The sequence below is a fragment of the Orbicella faveolata genome, unplaced genomic scaffold, assembly GCF_042242905.1.
Source record: "Orbicella faveolata isolate gen_17 unplaced genomic scaffold, um_ofav_v1 contig_36, whole genome shotgun sequence".
Taxonomy (NCBI): Eukaryota; Metazoa; Cnidaria; class Anthozoa; order Scleractinia; family Merulinidae; genus Orbicella; species Orbicella faveolata.
The window spans coordinates 7,416,768-7,434,258 of NW_028301565.1; the positions used below are offsets into that span (position 1 = coordinate 7,416,768).

Here is a 17,491-nt window from a genome sequence, read left to right on the forward strand (position 1 = left end):
GAGAACGTTTTGCCCAATTTGGAAGTAATTGGATTTTTTTTTTTTTTTCAAAAAAATCCTCTGACTTCTGAATTGGACGCGAGACCGTAGACCAAGTCCAATGTGTGTCCCGAGGGTCGAACTGTTTGAGCAAAGCTTGGTGTACTGCATGCACAAACAAAATACGGTAGCCGCGAAATAGTATCTTGTCTTAACATCCTATTGTAAAAAAATGCTCCGGCCTTTTGGTAAAGCTTTCAACTGTTTCAAAGAATAAGAATAACTATTGTCTTGAAGTGACAATTATAGCCATATTAAGTAGCTCTAAGTGGTTCGCCTGTTGAAATGCTTCGGCAAGAATTGTGATTTGCTTGTTAATTTTGCGGTTACTAACTAAAAATGGTACAACATCGTTACCTAAAAAGAAAACGCTCTTGCAACTTCAGTAATTTAAGAAATACGTACTTCCAAAGCTTTCCAACAAACTTCAAATGTCCGACTATATGTTATAATGAAGCGAAGCCCTTTGCTATTTTCGAATCAACAATCCTAGCAAAATAGCATGGAAGAAACTTCGCAACGAGTTAATGAAATTCGTAGCAAGTTCGATCGATCAAAGAAATTAGTTTATACGGTTTTGTTAAAATAATTGAACATTATTTCTTTCTTAAAAGGGAGTGGTATATTGCAAGGGTTCGTATGTAAGAAAAAGGAACAAAAAGACCTCAATGAACTGACTTAAAAGGAATCAATTACCAGTGTGCTACAACTGGGAAAGATTTCACTGCAATGTTAAAGGTGAAGTGAATGATGCGGTTATGAGCATGGGAAATTCTTGGTCAGACTACACAGAGAGGACCATCAATCAAGATAACACATTTGCTTTCGACTGAGTGGTTAAACGTGTTTTAATGACCTTTTTAGAGGTATTGCTAATCGAATTCTGTTGAATTTATTACATTTCCCTCAATAAACGAGAGCCATAAAACCATCTTCAAACTTCCAAGACAATGCTGCTCCTTAACTTTGGACGTGACTTGGACTTTTATTAAGAAAAAATTCACGTGTACTACTGGTTACTGAAGCAACCTCGTACTTCAGAATGTTTGCAGTACAACATACCACCTGTTTATTCGTACAAAACGCTTGAGTGCTAAATTTTTCAATAACTTTTTTTTTGTTCTCAATAAAATTAAACTTTGAAATATAGTAGGGATTAATTGAAAGTTCCCTAGCTTGTATCGCTTACTGTAGTGAATCAATCAGAGCGTTAACTACGATTGCTTTTTTTTTGTTGCCCCTTCTTTTGTTTCAAATACATCTCGCGATAGTTCTCTGATACCCCCGGCCCCCCAATTTAATGTTGTGCAGGTGTCGGCACGGTTTGCACAGATCTAGAGATAGAAAAACCAAGAATTTGGGGAAGAAAATTTACGTTCGAGACGCTCGAAGATAGCATTTTACACTTAAGTGTGGTTAGTAACATTTGTTTCATGCGTTGTACATTTGTTGTTTAACTCGTTACAATGGAAGCCCGAGTTACTCCTAAAGGGTTTTAAAGAATAAATCGTGTTAAACAGAAATGACGTAACAGAACTCCCAAAAGCTAATCTCTGGTCTCGTTGATCATTTCTTTTCAAGCTAATTAATTCTGTGTATTCGGATGATACATCTAAACAATAGGGAGTTTAAGAAAACCACGACGGCAACGGCAACGGGAACGTCGCTAAACAAAAGATTTAATTAGGAGAACAATGGCTGTGCACGTGCGTTATAATTCTTAGTACAGTATGTTGGCCTTATAATTCCGGACACTTTTTGCAATAACCACAATATCTTACCTCAACAGAGCACTAACAGAGTTATAGCAAGGGGGGTCCTGGGGTGCCCATGACCCCCTTTTGTGAGATATTTTTTTCAGTAAACAACAAACAAACCTTTTTATCCAGGTGGCGAAAGGTGCGAATCCGAAGAATCAACATGCCATAAATTTTTTCTAGTGCTAGGTAGTTATATACTCCATTTTCAGGAGTGAACATCTGCAGTGGACTATGTAAGTACCCTGGGCGTGACATAGTGTGACCCCAAATCCTAGCATTACGCCCCTGATTAACGAGCGGAAATTTACTCACAATGTAGCTTTCACTGCTGGTAAGTAAGTCATGAAGTTTTATCGCCTAAACCTGCTTGGTTTCTTAGTAATTACGGAAAAAGTTGGCCAAATTCGGTGCCCTAATATTTCTGACGATCGATTCGCTTCGAGATAAATACTCCCTTTTTCTTGGAATTATTCTTTTCGATCATTGCAAAATACGTCTAATAAAGTCAAATGAAAAAAGATTCACTTAAAAAGTTACCTATTTTCCGAAGCTTAAAGCATTTTCTTTCGATTTTAGCGAAGAAGTCATCAGTGTAATTCGACGTGCGATACGAATCACATTAGAAAACTTTTACATACCTCGACAAAAACTTGAATCTTTCTGTCTAAACAGAGCCCAACTCAGCCACGAAACGAAATAATGAAAGCAGACTAATCAACAAGTCTTCGAAACGTATCGTTCAGATTTCTTTTTATCTTTACTACGAAATACAGTATCGTAAGAGTGGAAGTGTCCGTAAATAGGGCAACATACTGTACAAATGTAATTTATATTTCAAAGTTGGTTTACAACAAATAAAAATATATCCCACACTTACACTGCTGAAAACAACTCTCAAAGGCAGAAAAAGATTAGTTTACACCAGAATTGTAATTCGGACGATAAAGATGAAACAGAAACTGCCATAAAACTGTAAAATTACAGAGAAATAACTTAGAAAGAAGGAGAATTAAATTTTCACAAATAAGCCAGTCTGAGCGCTTCGTCATGCGTTTACAAGTAGGCTTCATTTTCGTTTTAAAAAAAGTTATTTCCATATATACAAAGGCTGGTAACTAAAAAGGTAGACTGTTTCTATCGTTCAATCCAAAAAATTAAAGGTTAAGATGAAAATAAATGGATAAAAATACTCACGTTTTCCTCAGAACTTCAAACTCCTTGTTTTCACGTCGTGAACGCTAAGAGGACGGCAGTGATAAACCGGAAATGGCGTCAAATAGCTTACGAAGCAAGCAGTCACGCACGTCACAAAATGAAATTTTGCCGTCCTCTCCTTGAGCCGTCCTGTTGCGTAAGGTCTCTAACAACGTGAAATGACCAAATTTCGCGTTGTCTGGAGAACGTGAACCACGAAGGCTATTTTTCAATTTTCAATTTGAATTCATCGATGTGTCCTAGATTCAGTTTCGTGATAGTTTTGACAGTGTTAAACAAAGTTAATGACTCTAGGGTATCGCGAGATTCCTAGGTAAGATATATAATCATTTTTTAATCGACGTCGTCTTCGGCGTCGCCGTCGTGGTTTCTTAAGCTCCCTAATATCTCTCAGTGGACGGGTTTATTCAACATCTGTCTACTGAAACTAACACTGCGAGGAAAAATAAGTTGTTAATCCCTCTAGAAGATCATTGATGATTTAGAACAAGGCTCATTGTTTATATTTAGTGTCAGTTATATTCTTGTCAGTAAGCCAACCGAGCAATATTTAACAGGCCTTAACAATTTTAAAGAAATTCAAAAGCAGCGGTCTACTGAATTCAGTACGCTCCTTTTACATGTGGCCTCAATAATAGCTCTACAACAGGTACCTGCTAGTTAGAAACAATTTACAAATTTATCGCAATTAAAAATACCTGTCCCATGTTTAACACGTGGACTACCTCATGTCTGATTTTGCAGTTCCACAAATTGACGGCACATTGATCTGTTTACATACATACGAACCCTTGACAAGTTTCCTCTTATTGAACTGCAAACGAGATTTTCACCCTTGCAGCTTGCATGCTAAAATGGTATATGTTTAACCTGTTCGGCACACATGCATTTAACAAAGTCTTTGTAGCGACGTCTGCATCAAAAAAAATAGCTTTGAATTAGCAACTTAGTGATACATTTTTTTAAAAAAAGTTCTCCCTATATTTCTTACATCAAGTTACATTCACGTTTAGTGCAAGGTTACGGCGTCTGGATTTTTCTTTTTGTTCCCAAAAGAAGTGGCCGTAAATCGAAGATGATCTTTTTCCCAACGCTCAACTCCAGGAACAATATGTGAAAACCAGTTCAAGAGGTTTTTTTTTCTTGTGTGTGGTGTAAATTAAATTTTTAATTTGTCTTAAAAAATCTTCACCGATTTGATCATAATTTGTAAAGATATCCGAAAAGCCAAGATCAGTGAGTACAAAATGTTTCAGTTTTTTTATTCGAATACTAGTTGCAAAGGACGCACTGTCAGATTGCATATGGTTTGAAAGGTGAGTGAGAAATGTTACACAAGGTATGTTCAAGGGTTATTTCCCTGGCCATTAGTGCAAAATAATTGGTCTTAAAGTTACCATTTTCCTTTTTAGTCAGTAGTGAACACATTCGGCATTGTGGGGGTGGGAACGCGCGAACTAAGATATCATTGACAACCACACGAACCGGCAAAAATGTTTAAAGATTTCTATTTAGTCTCCGTCAAGGCCGATCTCACAAGTGTTAAAAGTACTAGTCACATTTCAGTTCTGTGTATTTAACGAAAGCGCTGCAAAATTTTAATAGAGCAGTGAACAACTAAAATTGTACCTTTCGTTATGACATGGTGTCATGTACCTGTGTTAGCTTACAAAAGGATTATACAGAAAGCTTGAATTTCGGATTACATTTCATTGTCTCGTGTAAGTTGAATGGAACTTTAAGCTTTAACAAAAGAAAGATCGGTTGGTTTTAAATGTTGCGTGTTCGGCTGAGAGGTTTGTTTAGGGATTTCTTTAAGTGGCAAGGAATTTTTCTTTACGTTTCTAGAACGTAAACTTTGTGAGTACATTGATTATCTTGTTCCGAATTAGTTTTAATGCACTAGGAATAGATGATAAATGAATTGTTCCAGTCAGTCAATGAATGGTAAATATAGTATCTAGTTTTAATTTCTAGTATAAATTTTTGCCATTAGGAATAGAGTTATTGAAAATCTTGACTGCAGTGAAAGTTTAAACAAAGGCGAAACCCTCCCTTTGTAAAGCCAAATTTTCTTCAGGTCGAACAATTATGTCTTACCAACTGCCAAATTTTAAGTTTTGTAGAAATACATCAATAGAACATTCGAATCTCTTAAAGTCATTGTAAAGTTGAAGCAAGTCAGTTGATTACACTTAAATTGTTTTATGCGCAGCATTTGTAGTAGTTGGTCATGTATGTGTACAAAACTATTTTTTTCTTTATGCTGGGAAATTTCAGTCATAGATTTATAGCACATACTTGATATTCCACGTTTATGTGTGAGTTTTATGTTTCTAAACCTTAATTCTTAATCACCAAATATTTGTCAAACAAGCCCGATGCGTATGTTTCAGCTGGTTAAATATCACACCCTCCATGTAGGGTGTATTCCTTGTTCATTTGTTATTGCTCTTTCTAAGGAGTCGATAACAGCTGCCTCCAACAAATTGCACTTCACATTTTGGGCCTGCTGACTTCAGAATTCGCTTGACACAATACAGAAGTCCAAAAACCTTTTTTTAGGGCCACAGGAACCACAAGATACCATCAGAAACAACACCCAGATTTTCTAACAGGAATCTCTGGCTCAGGAGAAATTTATGCAAGCACTCCCGGTGTTACTGACATTAAATAAGTTACTTCCAAATTTACTCATACAAAATATAAATTTGTATTCAAGTTAACTGCAAGCAACGCTACAAACTGGGAATTAATTTACTTTTAACAACAAAAACGAACAAGGCAAGCCTACTTAAAATGGAATTCTATGGGACTTTTTGTGCTTTTTGAATTCTTAGGACGATCTCACCCGTTATCGTGATACAATACGGGTCAATTCTGTCCACCTTTGTGAGTTGGTCAATACATATGCATCACTTTCTTTGGAAAAAAAAGAATATGTTCCAGTTTTGTTTAAGCAAAATTTCATCCGCTATTGTCTTGCCGTGTCGTGCTTCAGGGAACTACACGTTGCTTGGTATCCAGTTTTTTTCAAACAAATCTAGGTGTTCTTTTAGAAATAATGTCTGTAAGTGGTTGTAACAATGACTGACTTGACTGAATTTTGATTAAAAATATTAGGGTTGGAAAAAAATCCGGTTAATTCGGCAAGAAGCTGCTTTTTGGTGTTTTTGTTTTTAAATCGACCAAATATACACGGATGAATAGTCTTGACTGGGGGAGAAATCACGTTAAATTATGCAATTAAGTAAAGTGGAGATTTCCTTCTATTGTGCATGATATTATCGCTGACCAAACAGCAATATTCTACCAATGCAACTAGAAGCAAAAAGAAGCGATTAGCAATTTACAGCTTGAAAAAGGGTCACTGCAAAAACTGAAAATTCGGGTAGCTAAGCTTAATTTTGACAGTTTCTGAACGTGATAAGCTATTATCATCAAAACTAAAAAGTAATCAGCCTATTGCATACTAATAAGCAGGCCTCTTTGTGACGTCAGATCATAACTCTTTCGCGAAGGACGGCAATTAATTTAAAATGACTTGTCTGTGCCAGCGTTAATTAGTTCTGCACAACTCGAGCAAGATAGCAGAGCAAGGTTCCTAGCACTCGCTAGAGGATACTACATCACAAGGTAAGTTACACCCGACCGATTGTGGTAATGCATTTTTTAATTAAGGAATTCTCTACGAATGTTCGAATTTGCTCGGTTCTCACACATTTCCTGGCTCGATTTCTGCAGGATTTCTATACTTCTTCCATCGAAATGCCAAAAGCTTTTCTGGTAAGAGGTCAGATCAAAAAGGAGGCCGAGGGAAACTTTCATGCCACAGCGGAACCTATTACAGACGGTAAGATTTTCAAGTCTGTAGATAGCGTAGTGTACATTTCTAGAAAGCATTACTGTCGCCTTAAATAGGATTCAATGACTTATCAACCTTTGCGCCCGTTACTCTAAATCTCGATGACACGTATCATGCAGTTAGCTTGCAATTGAGGACATTACAGCATCAATGTAGCACAGTCCTTCATTATTGTGGAGCTACTTAACTCTGAAAGTAAAACTCATCGATCGTCTTTTTTAAGATAAAACTTTGCTTTGGTACCACGCAAAACTAATTTAGCAAAGACTATGAATCGTGCTAACTTAAAATGCCAAGAAATGATCATTTTTAAGACGTTGTTGATCAAAAGCTTATTGCGCACTATCCGAGTCGAATGTTTACAGCGAGGCCTCTTTTCTCCTGGTCTACGCTAAAATTTCTTATATCATCATTTCAGTTTACCAGTTGTTTTCTACGTCCAAAACCAATCATTGAAATAGAAAAAGTTCGGTCGATTTTTCTCCCGTAGGCGGAAAATGTTTCTCTCTCGTAAGTAACAAATTCAAGGACCAACCAGTTACCAGTCATTGATTATTTTAAGTAATTAATGATTTGATCAGTTAGTTATTCAATTAATTAGAGATGTTTTGAACTGGCAGATCGTTCGATGTGCTTTATGACAGCATTTCTTGTCGAATTCCAAACCGTCCCTTTTCATAGCCAATTGGCATTTTACAATGAAGAACACTGTAAAATGTATTCCTCTAGTTCAATTTCACATTTCACCGGCGAGGAATAACTGATTATTTAATTAACTGGAATGCTTAATTGCCTGGCTAATTGATTTTAGCTTTACCTTTCTCTTCTGTGCATCATAATCTATTTTCTAATTTGCAGTTGATTGGACTAATTAGGCAAATTATTAAGCTAATTAAAACTCATTTACAGGGAGAATAGTTCTCTCTAAAAGCAGGATTTCCAATTGGATTTCGATTTAGGATCTCGGGCAGGGCCATATTTTTTTGAACAGAGCGCAACTGTGAAGTTATTGTTACCACGATATTCATGTAATTTTTCAGCCATTGTTGGTAAAAAATATATGGTATTGCCCTAACCAAGGAAGGAAATCTGACCATAAGCAACAAGATTCGCTAACCGCCGGCAGAACAGAGTGTAAGCTAACCGAAAGCAAGCTGGCGTGAAAGTTCGGAAATCCTGTGTCGAAATCCCGACTCGAAATCCTAACTTGCTATCTCGACTTCGAAATCCAGACCGGATATCCTGACTCGTATTCGATCCACACTCGAGATCTAACTCAAAATCCAAATTTTGCCTCGATTTAGGAATAGGTGTCCCCATTTGAAAGTAAAGGTAACAATATTCTAATCCAATAGACCAAATTCATAAATGGTTGCCAATTTAAAATTCTTTTGTATGCATTTTAATAAGCCCAACTAACCCCGTTTGAGAGTAAAAATTCGTTTGAATTTTCAACTCTTAACGAGGTTAGTTGACGTTAGTTGGGCTAATAGGCATTTCCGAGTTGTCTTTTGCCTCTGTGTTAAAACGAGGGCGCTTTCCATTGGGGACAAATGGTGTGGAAATTTCCAGGGGAAGGTTCCAGAAAATCCGAAAAGTGTTGAATTTCCGAAAATCGAATCATTCGACTGAAACTTCCGGAAATTTCGGAAGGAAAATCAAATGGAACGGAAATTTCAGGAAAAAAAAATTCGAAAATCTAGATATACCTCGGGAGGTTGTCCTCTTTTTCCGAAATTATGTAAATTCGCAATTGTCCATTCAGCGCTAGTTCTTTTGGCCGCGACAACAGCGAGTTGGACATCCCACGCTAAGATGACGGATCAATATTTTACTTTAGAATCTTGCCACTTGTCTGTCGATAAATACAAGCTACTGCTAAATTCGTCAAGAAAGCGTTCAATTCCAATAAAAAAATATGCCGCCGTAGTGTATTTATTTGTTTTGCCGGCATAGGCTGCCCAAGCCTAAATGTGAGAAGATTTAAAACGCGTGCAGAGCCATTGAACCACTCATTAACCCTTTGTTTTGCGACGTTTTCGCTACTGTTATGGTTTGCACAGCGTCCCTGCTATTGCGGTCCACAAAAAAGTCACTGTTGCGACGTATATCAGTGTTCTGTTTGGTTCTATATTTCCGATTAAAAAACCTCGTAGTCATTGAAAAATTCCAAGCGAACAAAATTACGGCTTATCGTTTTCCACTCTGGTGCAGTCAACCGGAAAATTCTGTTCCATTCGTCCCAGCTAGGAAATTTTCGGAAATTCACACGGAAAGTTTTGGTCCAATGGAAAGCGTCCCGAGTCTTCGCGCGAAAAAATTCATATGGAAATATTTTCCGCCTACATTTTCGTTTTCATGCAAATCAAACTCATTTTCATATGAAAGGTTTTGCACGAAGACTCGTTTTGAAGCGGAGGCACAAGGTAACTCGGAAGTGGCCTATTTTAACACTTACAAAAGAATTTGTAATTGGCAGCCATTTATTAATAGGGTCTATAATATTACGAAGAACACAGCAATATCTTGGAGTTCAAAATTAAATCGTGATGTCCTCGCTATAATGTCCAGTATATCGCGGGTGTCTAACGATATCTTTCCTGATGATTATGTATGCAATACGATTTTTTCTTTACCTGTAAATGTCATTGTCAACACAACACTGACAAGACTGATGCAGATATTAGTTAGATTTTTTTTTGTCACATTATTTGCTCTACATGTATCTGTACAAATTAAACCTATTCACACTCAAATTACATTGTATGATTAAGTAAATGATGATTAATCTTGTCTTGTATCAAGTTGTTATATGATCACGTACTGTTACTATTTTGTGGCAGAAAATTGTTCATCCAATTTGTTCAATTTGTGTCCATCTGTTCATTTTCTTACTATTTTCATGTTTTTTCGACAGCAAGCAGTTTAAACCCCAACGAACTAATGGCGAAGCATACGATGCAGCCACCATTTCACAATTCAGCGTTTTCAGTCGTCAACCCTTTGTATCGCCGTGATTCAGCCACGCCAAGCATGTACCGCCCACGCCCAGTACAGCCACCGTTTTACAGCCAGATGAGAGAGTTTACATGGCTACCAGTTTCGCCAAACAAGTCATTTGCAGTACCGCAACCCGAGTCTATGCCACGCCTTGCTCATCACCACCCCCGTGAGTCCGTTATTTGTTGCACTGCCAGCCGTGCATTGAACTACAATCTAAGGATCCCCTTCAAGGAGCCGCAAGGAGGATTGTGTCTTAGAAGAAGTGTCATTCAACCACCTATGCCGTTGTTTAGTTCAGTTTCTTTCCAACAAAGATTTGAAAATGAAACAGCTGTGTCTGTAAAGCAAGAAGAAGATCGTCAAGCACACTTCCAGGACAGGTCATCCGAAACCGAAGATAACCGATCAGTGCAAGGCTTTCATCAGGCGCAGCATCTAAGCTGCAGTGAAGAAATGGGTACTAAACCCAACATCTCAAGCATCTGCTGGGATCCACCGTCTGAACCACAAGATACACTCTCAGAAAGTGCAGAGAAAGATGATCAAGGAAAGGGAGAAAACAACCTATTTACAGACAACTTGTCCATCAAGAAGAGAAACAGTCTAGAGGAACTGATGCCAAACGAGATTCCATGTGAAGAAGGGCGATCTGTTGGCTTAGACGCCAAGGAAATCAGCAACTTTGATGAGATTGAAGCCTTTGGCTCGGTCCAAACAGCATATTTCCCTGCCGCAGTTATTGTACGTGGGCAAAAGGAAATGACCGCGCATGACCACAGCCTTTGTCCAAAGTCCAAGTCCAAGCACGTGTGCGATGAGTGCGGCCGATCATTCACTCGTTCCAGTACTCTTATCACGCACAAGCGCATTCACACTGGGGACAAACCTTTCGTCTGTCAACAGTGCGGCCGCGCCTTCAGACAGCTTGGTAACCTGTCTCGTCATCAGCTGACCCATACAACTTCCAAGCCATACATTTGCCAACAATGTAACAAGGCATTTAACCGCGCCTCCAACCTACACACGCACATGCGCACCCACTCCGACTACAAGCCATTCAGCTGCGAATTTTGCGGTAAGCGGTTTCACCAGAAAGTCGACATGAAGATTCACCGCTACACACACACAGGAGAGAAGCCTCACAAATGCTTGAAATGTGGGCGGGCATTCAAGCAGCTGACGCATCTGACGTACCACATGAGAACGCATTCCGACGTGCGCATGTACAAGTGTGAGTTCTGTGGCAAGGGCTTCAATCAGAAGGGAAATCTCAAGGCCCACGTGTACCGTCACACAGGCGAGCGACCGTTCAAGTGTGACATATGCGGTAAAGGATTTACACTGGCTTCCACGCTGAACACGCACAAGAGGACGCACGCGCCTCATAAACCATTTCAGTGTCAGTACTGCGAGAAGGCGTTTTATCAGAAGAACGCCCTGAAATCCCACTACATTGCGTCGCATCCCTTTACGGGAGGAATTTCTTTGCTATAACGTCGGAAATGAGCCAGAAAAATAACTGAAAATTGTCACGCTTTCGGAACATTGTAGTGAATGTGGGCTGATCGAGATTAACGAGCATTTTTCTTGTAAGATACTAAAATTTTTAAAGATTACAACTTAACTTAATAGTTAAGGCTTAGTAAATATAAGGGAAAATAAAATCATGAGTTGTAAATAGCGACTAACAGATTTTTCGTCGGGGATATATGGGTTTGATAAGTTATTAACTATGCACTAATGTAATTTTCGAACAGCTTGTCTGTGTTTCTTTTTGAGAAGTAAGTCAGAAAATATTTCAACAGTGTAAGAGGTTTAGCTGTGACAGTGGTATTTGATAACTGCACTTTACAAATAAATTTTTCGTCTTTTTTGATGTCAGTGGTGTCTTCTTCATAGACTGAATCCTTAGTACATGACTATAACCAGTGAATTCATGGGCGGTTTCCATCTTTGTCTAGAATCTAGCTACACACCTGATCAATACAACATTTCAGCAGAAACGCTTTTAGACCTTTATGTCATTCAACAGGGTGTCTTAATTCAAAATATACGCATAACAGGGTGTCTTAACTCAAACTATACGCACCAACACATAATCTAAAACTCTCGACATTTTGTGTTATGTTACGCACAGTTAACCCCGTTAACTCAGTACACCAATGTGAAAATGAACATGCATGACAATACTAATATAATCAAAATGGACTTTTTGAATGGGGTTCAGTTTTAATCGCCACCATGTTAATGCAGTTGATATAATACTGTGGACAGCTTTTACAAATCTGGTGAGTTTTGATAGCCGGTGAGGTGCGTCGCCGGCGTCAGTGGCTAACAAATGGATTACAAAGAAAGTTAAAGTTTTAGTTCTACTTTGATTTCCACGATCGATAAAGCATGTTTCCTCTTGCAATGAAAGAATCTAATCTCAGAGTATCTTAAAGGCAAATTCTGAATTCTAGTTTTCAGAATTGTATTCAAGTTTGTCCTCGTACAAATGGTACTTTTATTCGGCATCAGCTTTTAAAACAGTAGACAAATAGACTGGCTAAGTCTATAGTAGTGACGATATCTTAATTCTTGGGTTGAAAAAAGAGGGCTGATAAGTAGTATAGACGCATCGGCAGTTATTTGTTTTCTAGTTTTCACCCGAGTTTTCGCTGAACCAAAACAAAACGAAGTAGTTCAAGTTTAGGGGGTGGAGCGCCCTCACCTCTTAAATTATCATTACCGCATATGAAATAGTGCTGAACGGCTGAGATTCTCCAAAACTTCCTGTCAATCGCTAGAATAGATAGAACTTAACTTGAGGTTGTTTTTCTCGCATCCCGCGATCACTTGAGGTTGTCACTCTTGAACCGATTAAATCTGGTCTTGATCTAAGGTCCAGATTTTTTCCGGCAATGACATCGTGAGTCACGCTTAGCCAGTGATCGTATGGCTGACTAAGAAAGTGAAGAATAGATTTGCTTTGGGAATTTAGTTAAGTTTAATTCAAGGTTCCAGCTATATCAGTTTTGAAAAGGATACACCCCCAAAACGTGGGTTTGTTGTTTTTTTTTTCCGTAAACGGCGTAAACTCTCAAAATGTCTTCTTCCTGTTATGGAACCAGCAAAATATCCCCAGGGCTTGTTCTCCAAAAAGTAATATTTTATCTATCGAGGACCTCCGTAAGGTGTGCTATATGTCTCCATCAATGTTAAATACATCTGGAAAGATTCCAGATTTCACTCTGGAGGTTTTAGTCATACAATAGTATGAACAAATAAATGATCATATCCGAACAATTTATTCAAAAAATAAAAATTCTGTGATAAACAAACTGGAAAAACATTAGAACATCTTTCGTTTCAGTTTCGACCTCTTTCCGATAGCCATAAGTGCACGCGGATATCATTGTATGTTGTTTTCTCAATGTATGTAAGTGATAGCCGTTGGAGAACAAACAATTGAAACTCCTCCGCTTTGTCGAAGCCTCAAGGAAACAAAAAATAGTTTAAGAAAGTGAACCCGCGAAATAGTCGATGGTAAATGACTAAATTGAAATAGGCAACAACGAAAACGAGCCCATTCAGTTTAGTCCGAGATAACAAGCACTTCAGTCGAGATAGATAGGTTCAACATGTTACTGCTATCGCTGTATTTAGCAAACTTGAAAAAAAAATGTTCCTATGAGAAAATGATTTTGAAGGAAAGAGGTGAAACACGCCACATGAATGTTTTCTTTTAGAAAGCGCTTAATGTTTGCAAGTCTTGCTAAGATATCGTTATTATCTTTGCCTTATCCATGCTTCTGTTGGGCCTCAAAAAACTGAACCTGTCAATCAGTCTACTAAAACTGACTTCTGCCTTTTAACGAAAAGATTATCTCTCTATATATTAGGTACTATAAGTAAAGCTTTTCCAGATCTACACACTGATAGATGCGATCACTTTCCACTGGAAAGTATCTAGAGCACGCAAACAAGATGAAAACATAATTGAAAAGGAATTTGAATGCCAAAAATGTCAAATTGGAAGTATGTGGAGAAGTCAGTTGATCTTATGTAAGCGGATAAAGGAGAACGTACATGCATTTGAAATAAACTACGAGTTTTGAGAGAATTTCAAGTATATGTACATTAAGATAGGGACGATTACTTGAAACAAGTAAAACTCCATAAAATAATCTCGATCGTCTTAATTGCCCGGGGCTTAATTGCCGCCAAAACTACGATTAACTTTATGGCTGTATAGTGCTAAATAATGGGTTGCACTTGCAGCTAAATTTATTATCTCAAAAGCTTCGGAAAAAAAAAACTGGTAAGTTAAATTGTAAAGACGCAATTTCAAAAAGGATGTTTTTGTCGTGTACATATACCAAACCACTTCAGTTTTGTTAAGTTCGGGAATCCGGCTGTTACAAAATAAATGTCACGGCTTACTGACCCACGCGTTGTTGGAACAAAAGATATTTTGCACTTCTTGTTTGCTTCGTCGTTAACTGAAGGGACATTAAGTCTTGAATTTATTTCAGGAAAGAGGGTATGTAAATATAATCATGAAATGAAGACAAACATTGAAGTAAATGATGAATAAACGCTTTGTTTACAGATTCTTCCACGTAATTTTATTCTATACAACGGTTCATGTTTTGTCGGCAGATCTGTGAAACTTTGTTATCTTTTCCACGAACCCAAATTGCTGTTCATTAAACACTTAGGTGTTTTAAAAATAAGCTTTTAAATTAAATGAACGCACTGCAGTTTCTTACCAGAACAATCGCAATCCATAAGTCTTGTTGAAAGGTGAGATTTTACGATCGTTTTGATAGTAATACTTCTAAAAACTTGCTGAACCATCAGCAATTAGTGCCATTGTGACTTGTAATGTTTTTAGATGCTTACCTTTATGTTGATTTTGCCTTATATTTTCGACCTTACCATCCGCATAAAATCCTTGTTTTGACTTAATGGCAGGAAAAAAATACCGTATAATTCTTTTATTTTCTTCTTTAATCTGTAAAAACAATTAATTAAATTCGTGCGTAGGCCCGTGCAGCATCCCCTTGTAAGCTGGTTCCGTTTTACCACTCAAATATCATATCAGACAGCAAGCTAGGGAAAACTTTCATAAGCATGTTATCTATCCATTGGCCTTAAAAGCTACAGAAACACTCTTGAAAGAAAGTTCACGTTTCTTCCTGTTTTGACACGCTGATCTCGTTCATTGTTTTATTGTGGGCGTAATGGGACCATGTGACTTACAAATCTAATCAAATTTCTTTTAACAAAGAATATAAAATGAGAACTGACGTTCGCTTAAAATCTTCAGAACGCTTGTTAACTTCTCGCTGGTTTCAATGAAGATGCTGTGCTTGAGGGTAACGTTCGTGTTCTTATTGAGTAACTCCATTGTTTGCCAAGTATTCAGGTCTGAATTTCAAGGTCATAACACAGGTAGGTGTTAACATTAAATATAGTCGAAGATACGACAAACGCAGCCAACAGTGCCTTGAATGAAAATAAGAAAAGATAACCTAAGGTTATGTAGTTGTCTTTTTAAGTTCTTTTGACCTCTTTTTATGCTACAGGCTCGCTGAAAGCAAATGGGGAGGACAGCTTCCAAGTTATTGCACAGCAGTTGCCAAGTACTTCTGAAAAAATTTCTTCAAACACAACAAGGGATGTACCCACTGGAGACGCCGATCCTAATCAACTCCTCTCAATTCGAAGTGAAAACGTCCTAGACACTCACGAATTTTTGAAGTACAAGAGGAAAAGTATCGTGGGTTCAGATGATAGAATTCATGTAAAACCAGCAAAGACCCAAATCATGCCTTTCAAAGCGGTCGTGAAAGTGAAGATGAGCGCCCAAGCGGGATCATGCTCTGGCATCCTGATTGGCCCGCGCCATGTCTTGTCTGCTGCTCACTGCTTTCACGACGGCAACAGGTCTTTAACGCCACTTCGCGCCTTAAAAATTGGCATTCTGCAGCGTAATGAACGTTTCACTTTATACTCTGTCGAAGACGTGTTCCTACCGCGCGCTTTGTACCAGGCAAGGCGTGTGAATCCGGAATACGATTACGCCGTCTTGACCCTCCAGCGGCCTCACGGACGACCGTTTCTTCAGATCGTAGCCATGTCAATGAGGAATCTCCTCCGGTTTACGACAATGCACTTTGCCTGCTTCCCGAACGACAAGCTAGAAAATACGATGTGGTACTCGTCGTGCCCCGTCGGTTGGCAGCCGACCAACACCACTTACCGAACTGTAATCATGAATAAGTGTGACGCCGCCGGCGGCTGCTCGGGAGCCGGCGTTTATGTGGTGGATCACAGGAGTGATAATCGATATGTAATTGGAGTCTTGTCGAGCACAGTCAACAAGAAACCGAAGAATGTCGTAACACGTTTGACGTCTAAGAAGGTGAAAGAAATATGCCGTTGGATTGGATGGTTGAAAAAATCAGGATGTCGTAGAAGCACCAGTTAACCAGGAAACGAACTTGCCCTGTGTTGGCCATTAGAATAAGAGGCATTATTTTCTTTTTGAATGATGAAATTAAAATAAAGAACTAATCACGAACAGATGATAAGAAATGTAAAATATGTTTTTCTTTTCTTGAGAACAATTAAAAGAAATTAAGACGTTGTCGACGTGATTTTTTTGCTGTTAGTCGTTTCTTGCCCAAATATTGATGAAATCATTAACAGAAATTATTCGAACGATTTATCGACATGGTTTATTGATGTTTGAAAAAATCATTCAAATTGCTCTAGGGTATTGAAAATTTAAACATTAAATACTTGTTAAGGGGAAATGCAGATTGTGAAAATCGGTTTCTGCCGATTTTGTCATCGTTTTACCTGGGGCAAATAAATTCACTCAACGACACCGTCAGTGGCCTGTGGAACTCTTTCTTCCCAAACTCAATATCTGAATATTTCTGAATTTATACAAGACACAAAGTTCTGATTGTAGGTTGTGCACTAACTCAATATAGAATCGACAGAAGGAACATGAAGCCTTAGTAAAGCCTGTGTTCCAAACTGCGGAGAAAAATAGTTGAATTCTTGGCGAGTATAAACGGTCCTGAGAGATAAGGGGCGGGTTTATTCCTAAGCTAGCGTGAAAACTGATGGCAAAAGAGTTTAAGCGTTTTTTTTTTTTTTGATTCATTAATTTTCTCTCTTTCCTTAAATCAAGGGGAAAGCGTCATTACTCGCATTTTCGTATAGTTTCGACAATGACGTACAGATAGAGTCGTTTCGCCAATGGCGCGACTTGGTTTGAGGATGCACTTTCAACGTTTTTATAACCTCTTTGCTTCCCCATGCAAGTTGTTTGATTTAAATAGCTTTGTTTGATGACGAGCGGGTGTTTTGGCTGTATACCCAGGTGACCGCTTTCACTGAGAAAGAGGTGTCGTTTTGAGACCATTAGCTACATTTTAGTTATCAAGGTTTGGCCGGAAGGCGCAGGAAAGTCACCTCGGCTATGTATGTATGCTTGACCCTTGGCGTGCGCTTTGGAGGAAATGGTGCACTTACTCATCAACGTCTTACACTGAGAGTCCACATTGGGAGAATAAGAGAGGTTCAAATGGTATACTCGTGATGTTAC

The 17,491-nt window shown here is 38.3% G+C and overlaps 2 protein-coding genes across 2 annotated transcripts; both read left to right on the forward strand.

The window, feature by feature from the left end:
* Nucleotides 1-9,577: 9,577 nt before the first annotated feature.
* LOC110064600 (uncharacterized) lies at nucleotides 9,578-11,758 on the forward strand. Its single transcript, XM_020771663.2, has one exon. It carries the CDS (start codon nucleotides 9,823-9,825, stop codon nucleotides 11,374-11,376), a length of 1,554 nt encoding a protein of 517 aa, XP_020627322.1. The 5' UTR covers nucleotides 9,578-9,822; the 3' UTR covers nucleotides 11,377-11,758.
* A 3,392-nt stretch (nucleotides 11,759-15,150) lies between these two features.
* LOC110064601 (serine protease 23-like) lies at nucleotides 15,151-16,529 on the forward strand. Its single transcript, XM_020771664.2, has 2 exons — nucleotides 15,151-15,321; nucleotides 15,456-16,529. The coding sequence occupies exons 1-2, from the start codon at nucleotides 15,225-15,227 to the stop codon at nucleotides 16,358-16,360; spliced, it is 1,002 nt and encodes a 333-aa protein (XP_020627323.2). The 5' UTR covers nucleotides 15,151-15,224; the 3' UTR covers nucleotides 16,361-16,529.
* Nucleotides 16,530-17,491: the final 962 nt, after the last annotated feature.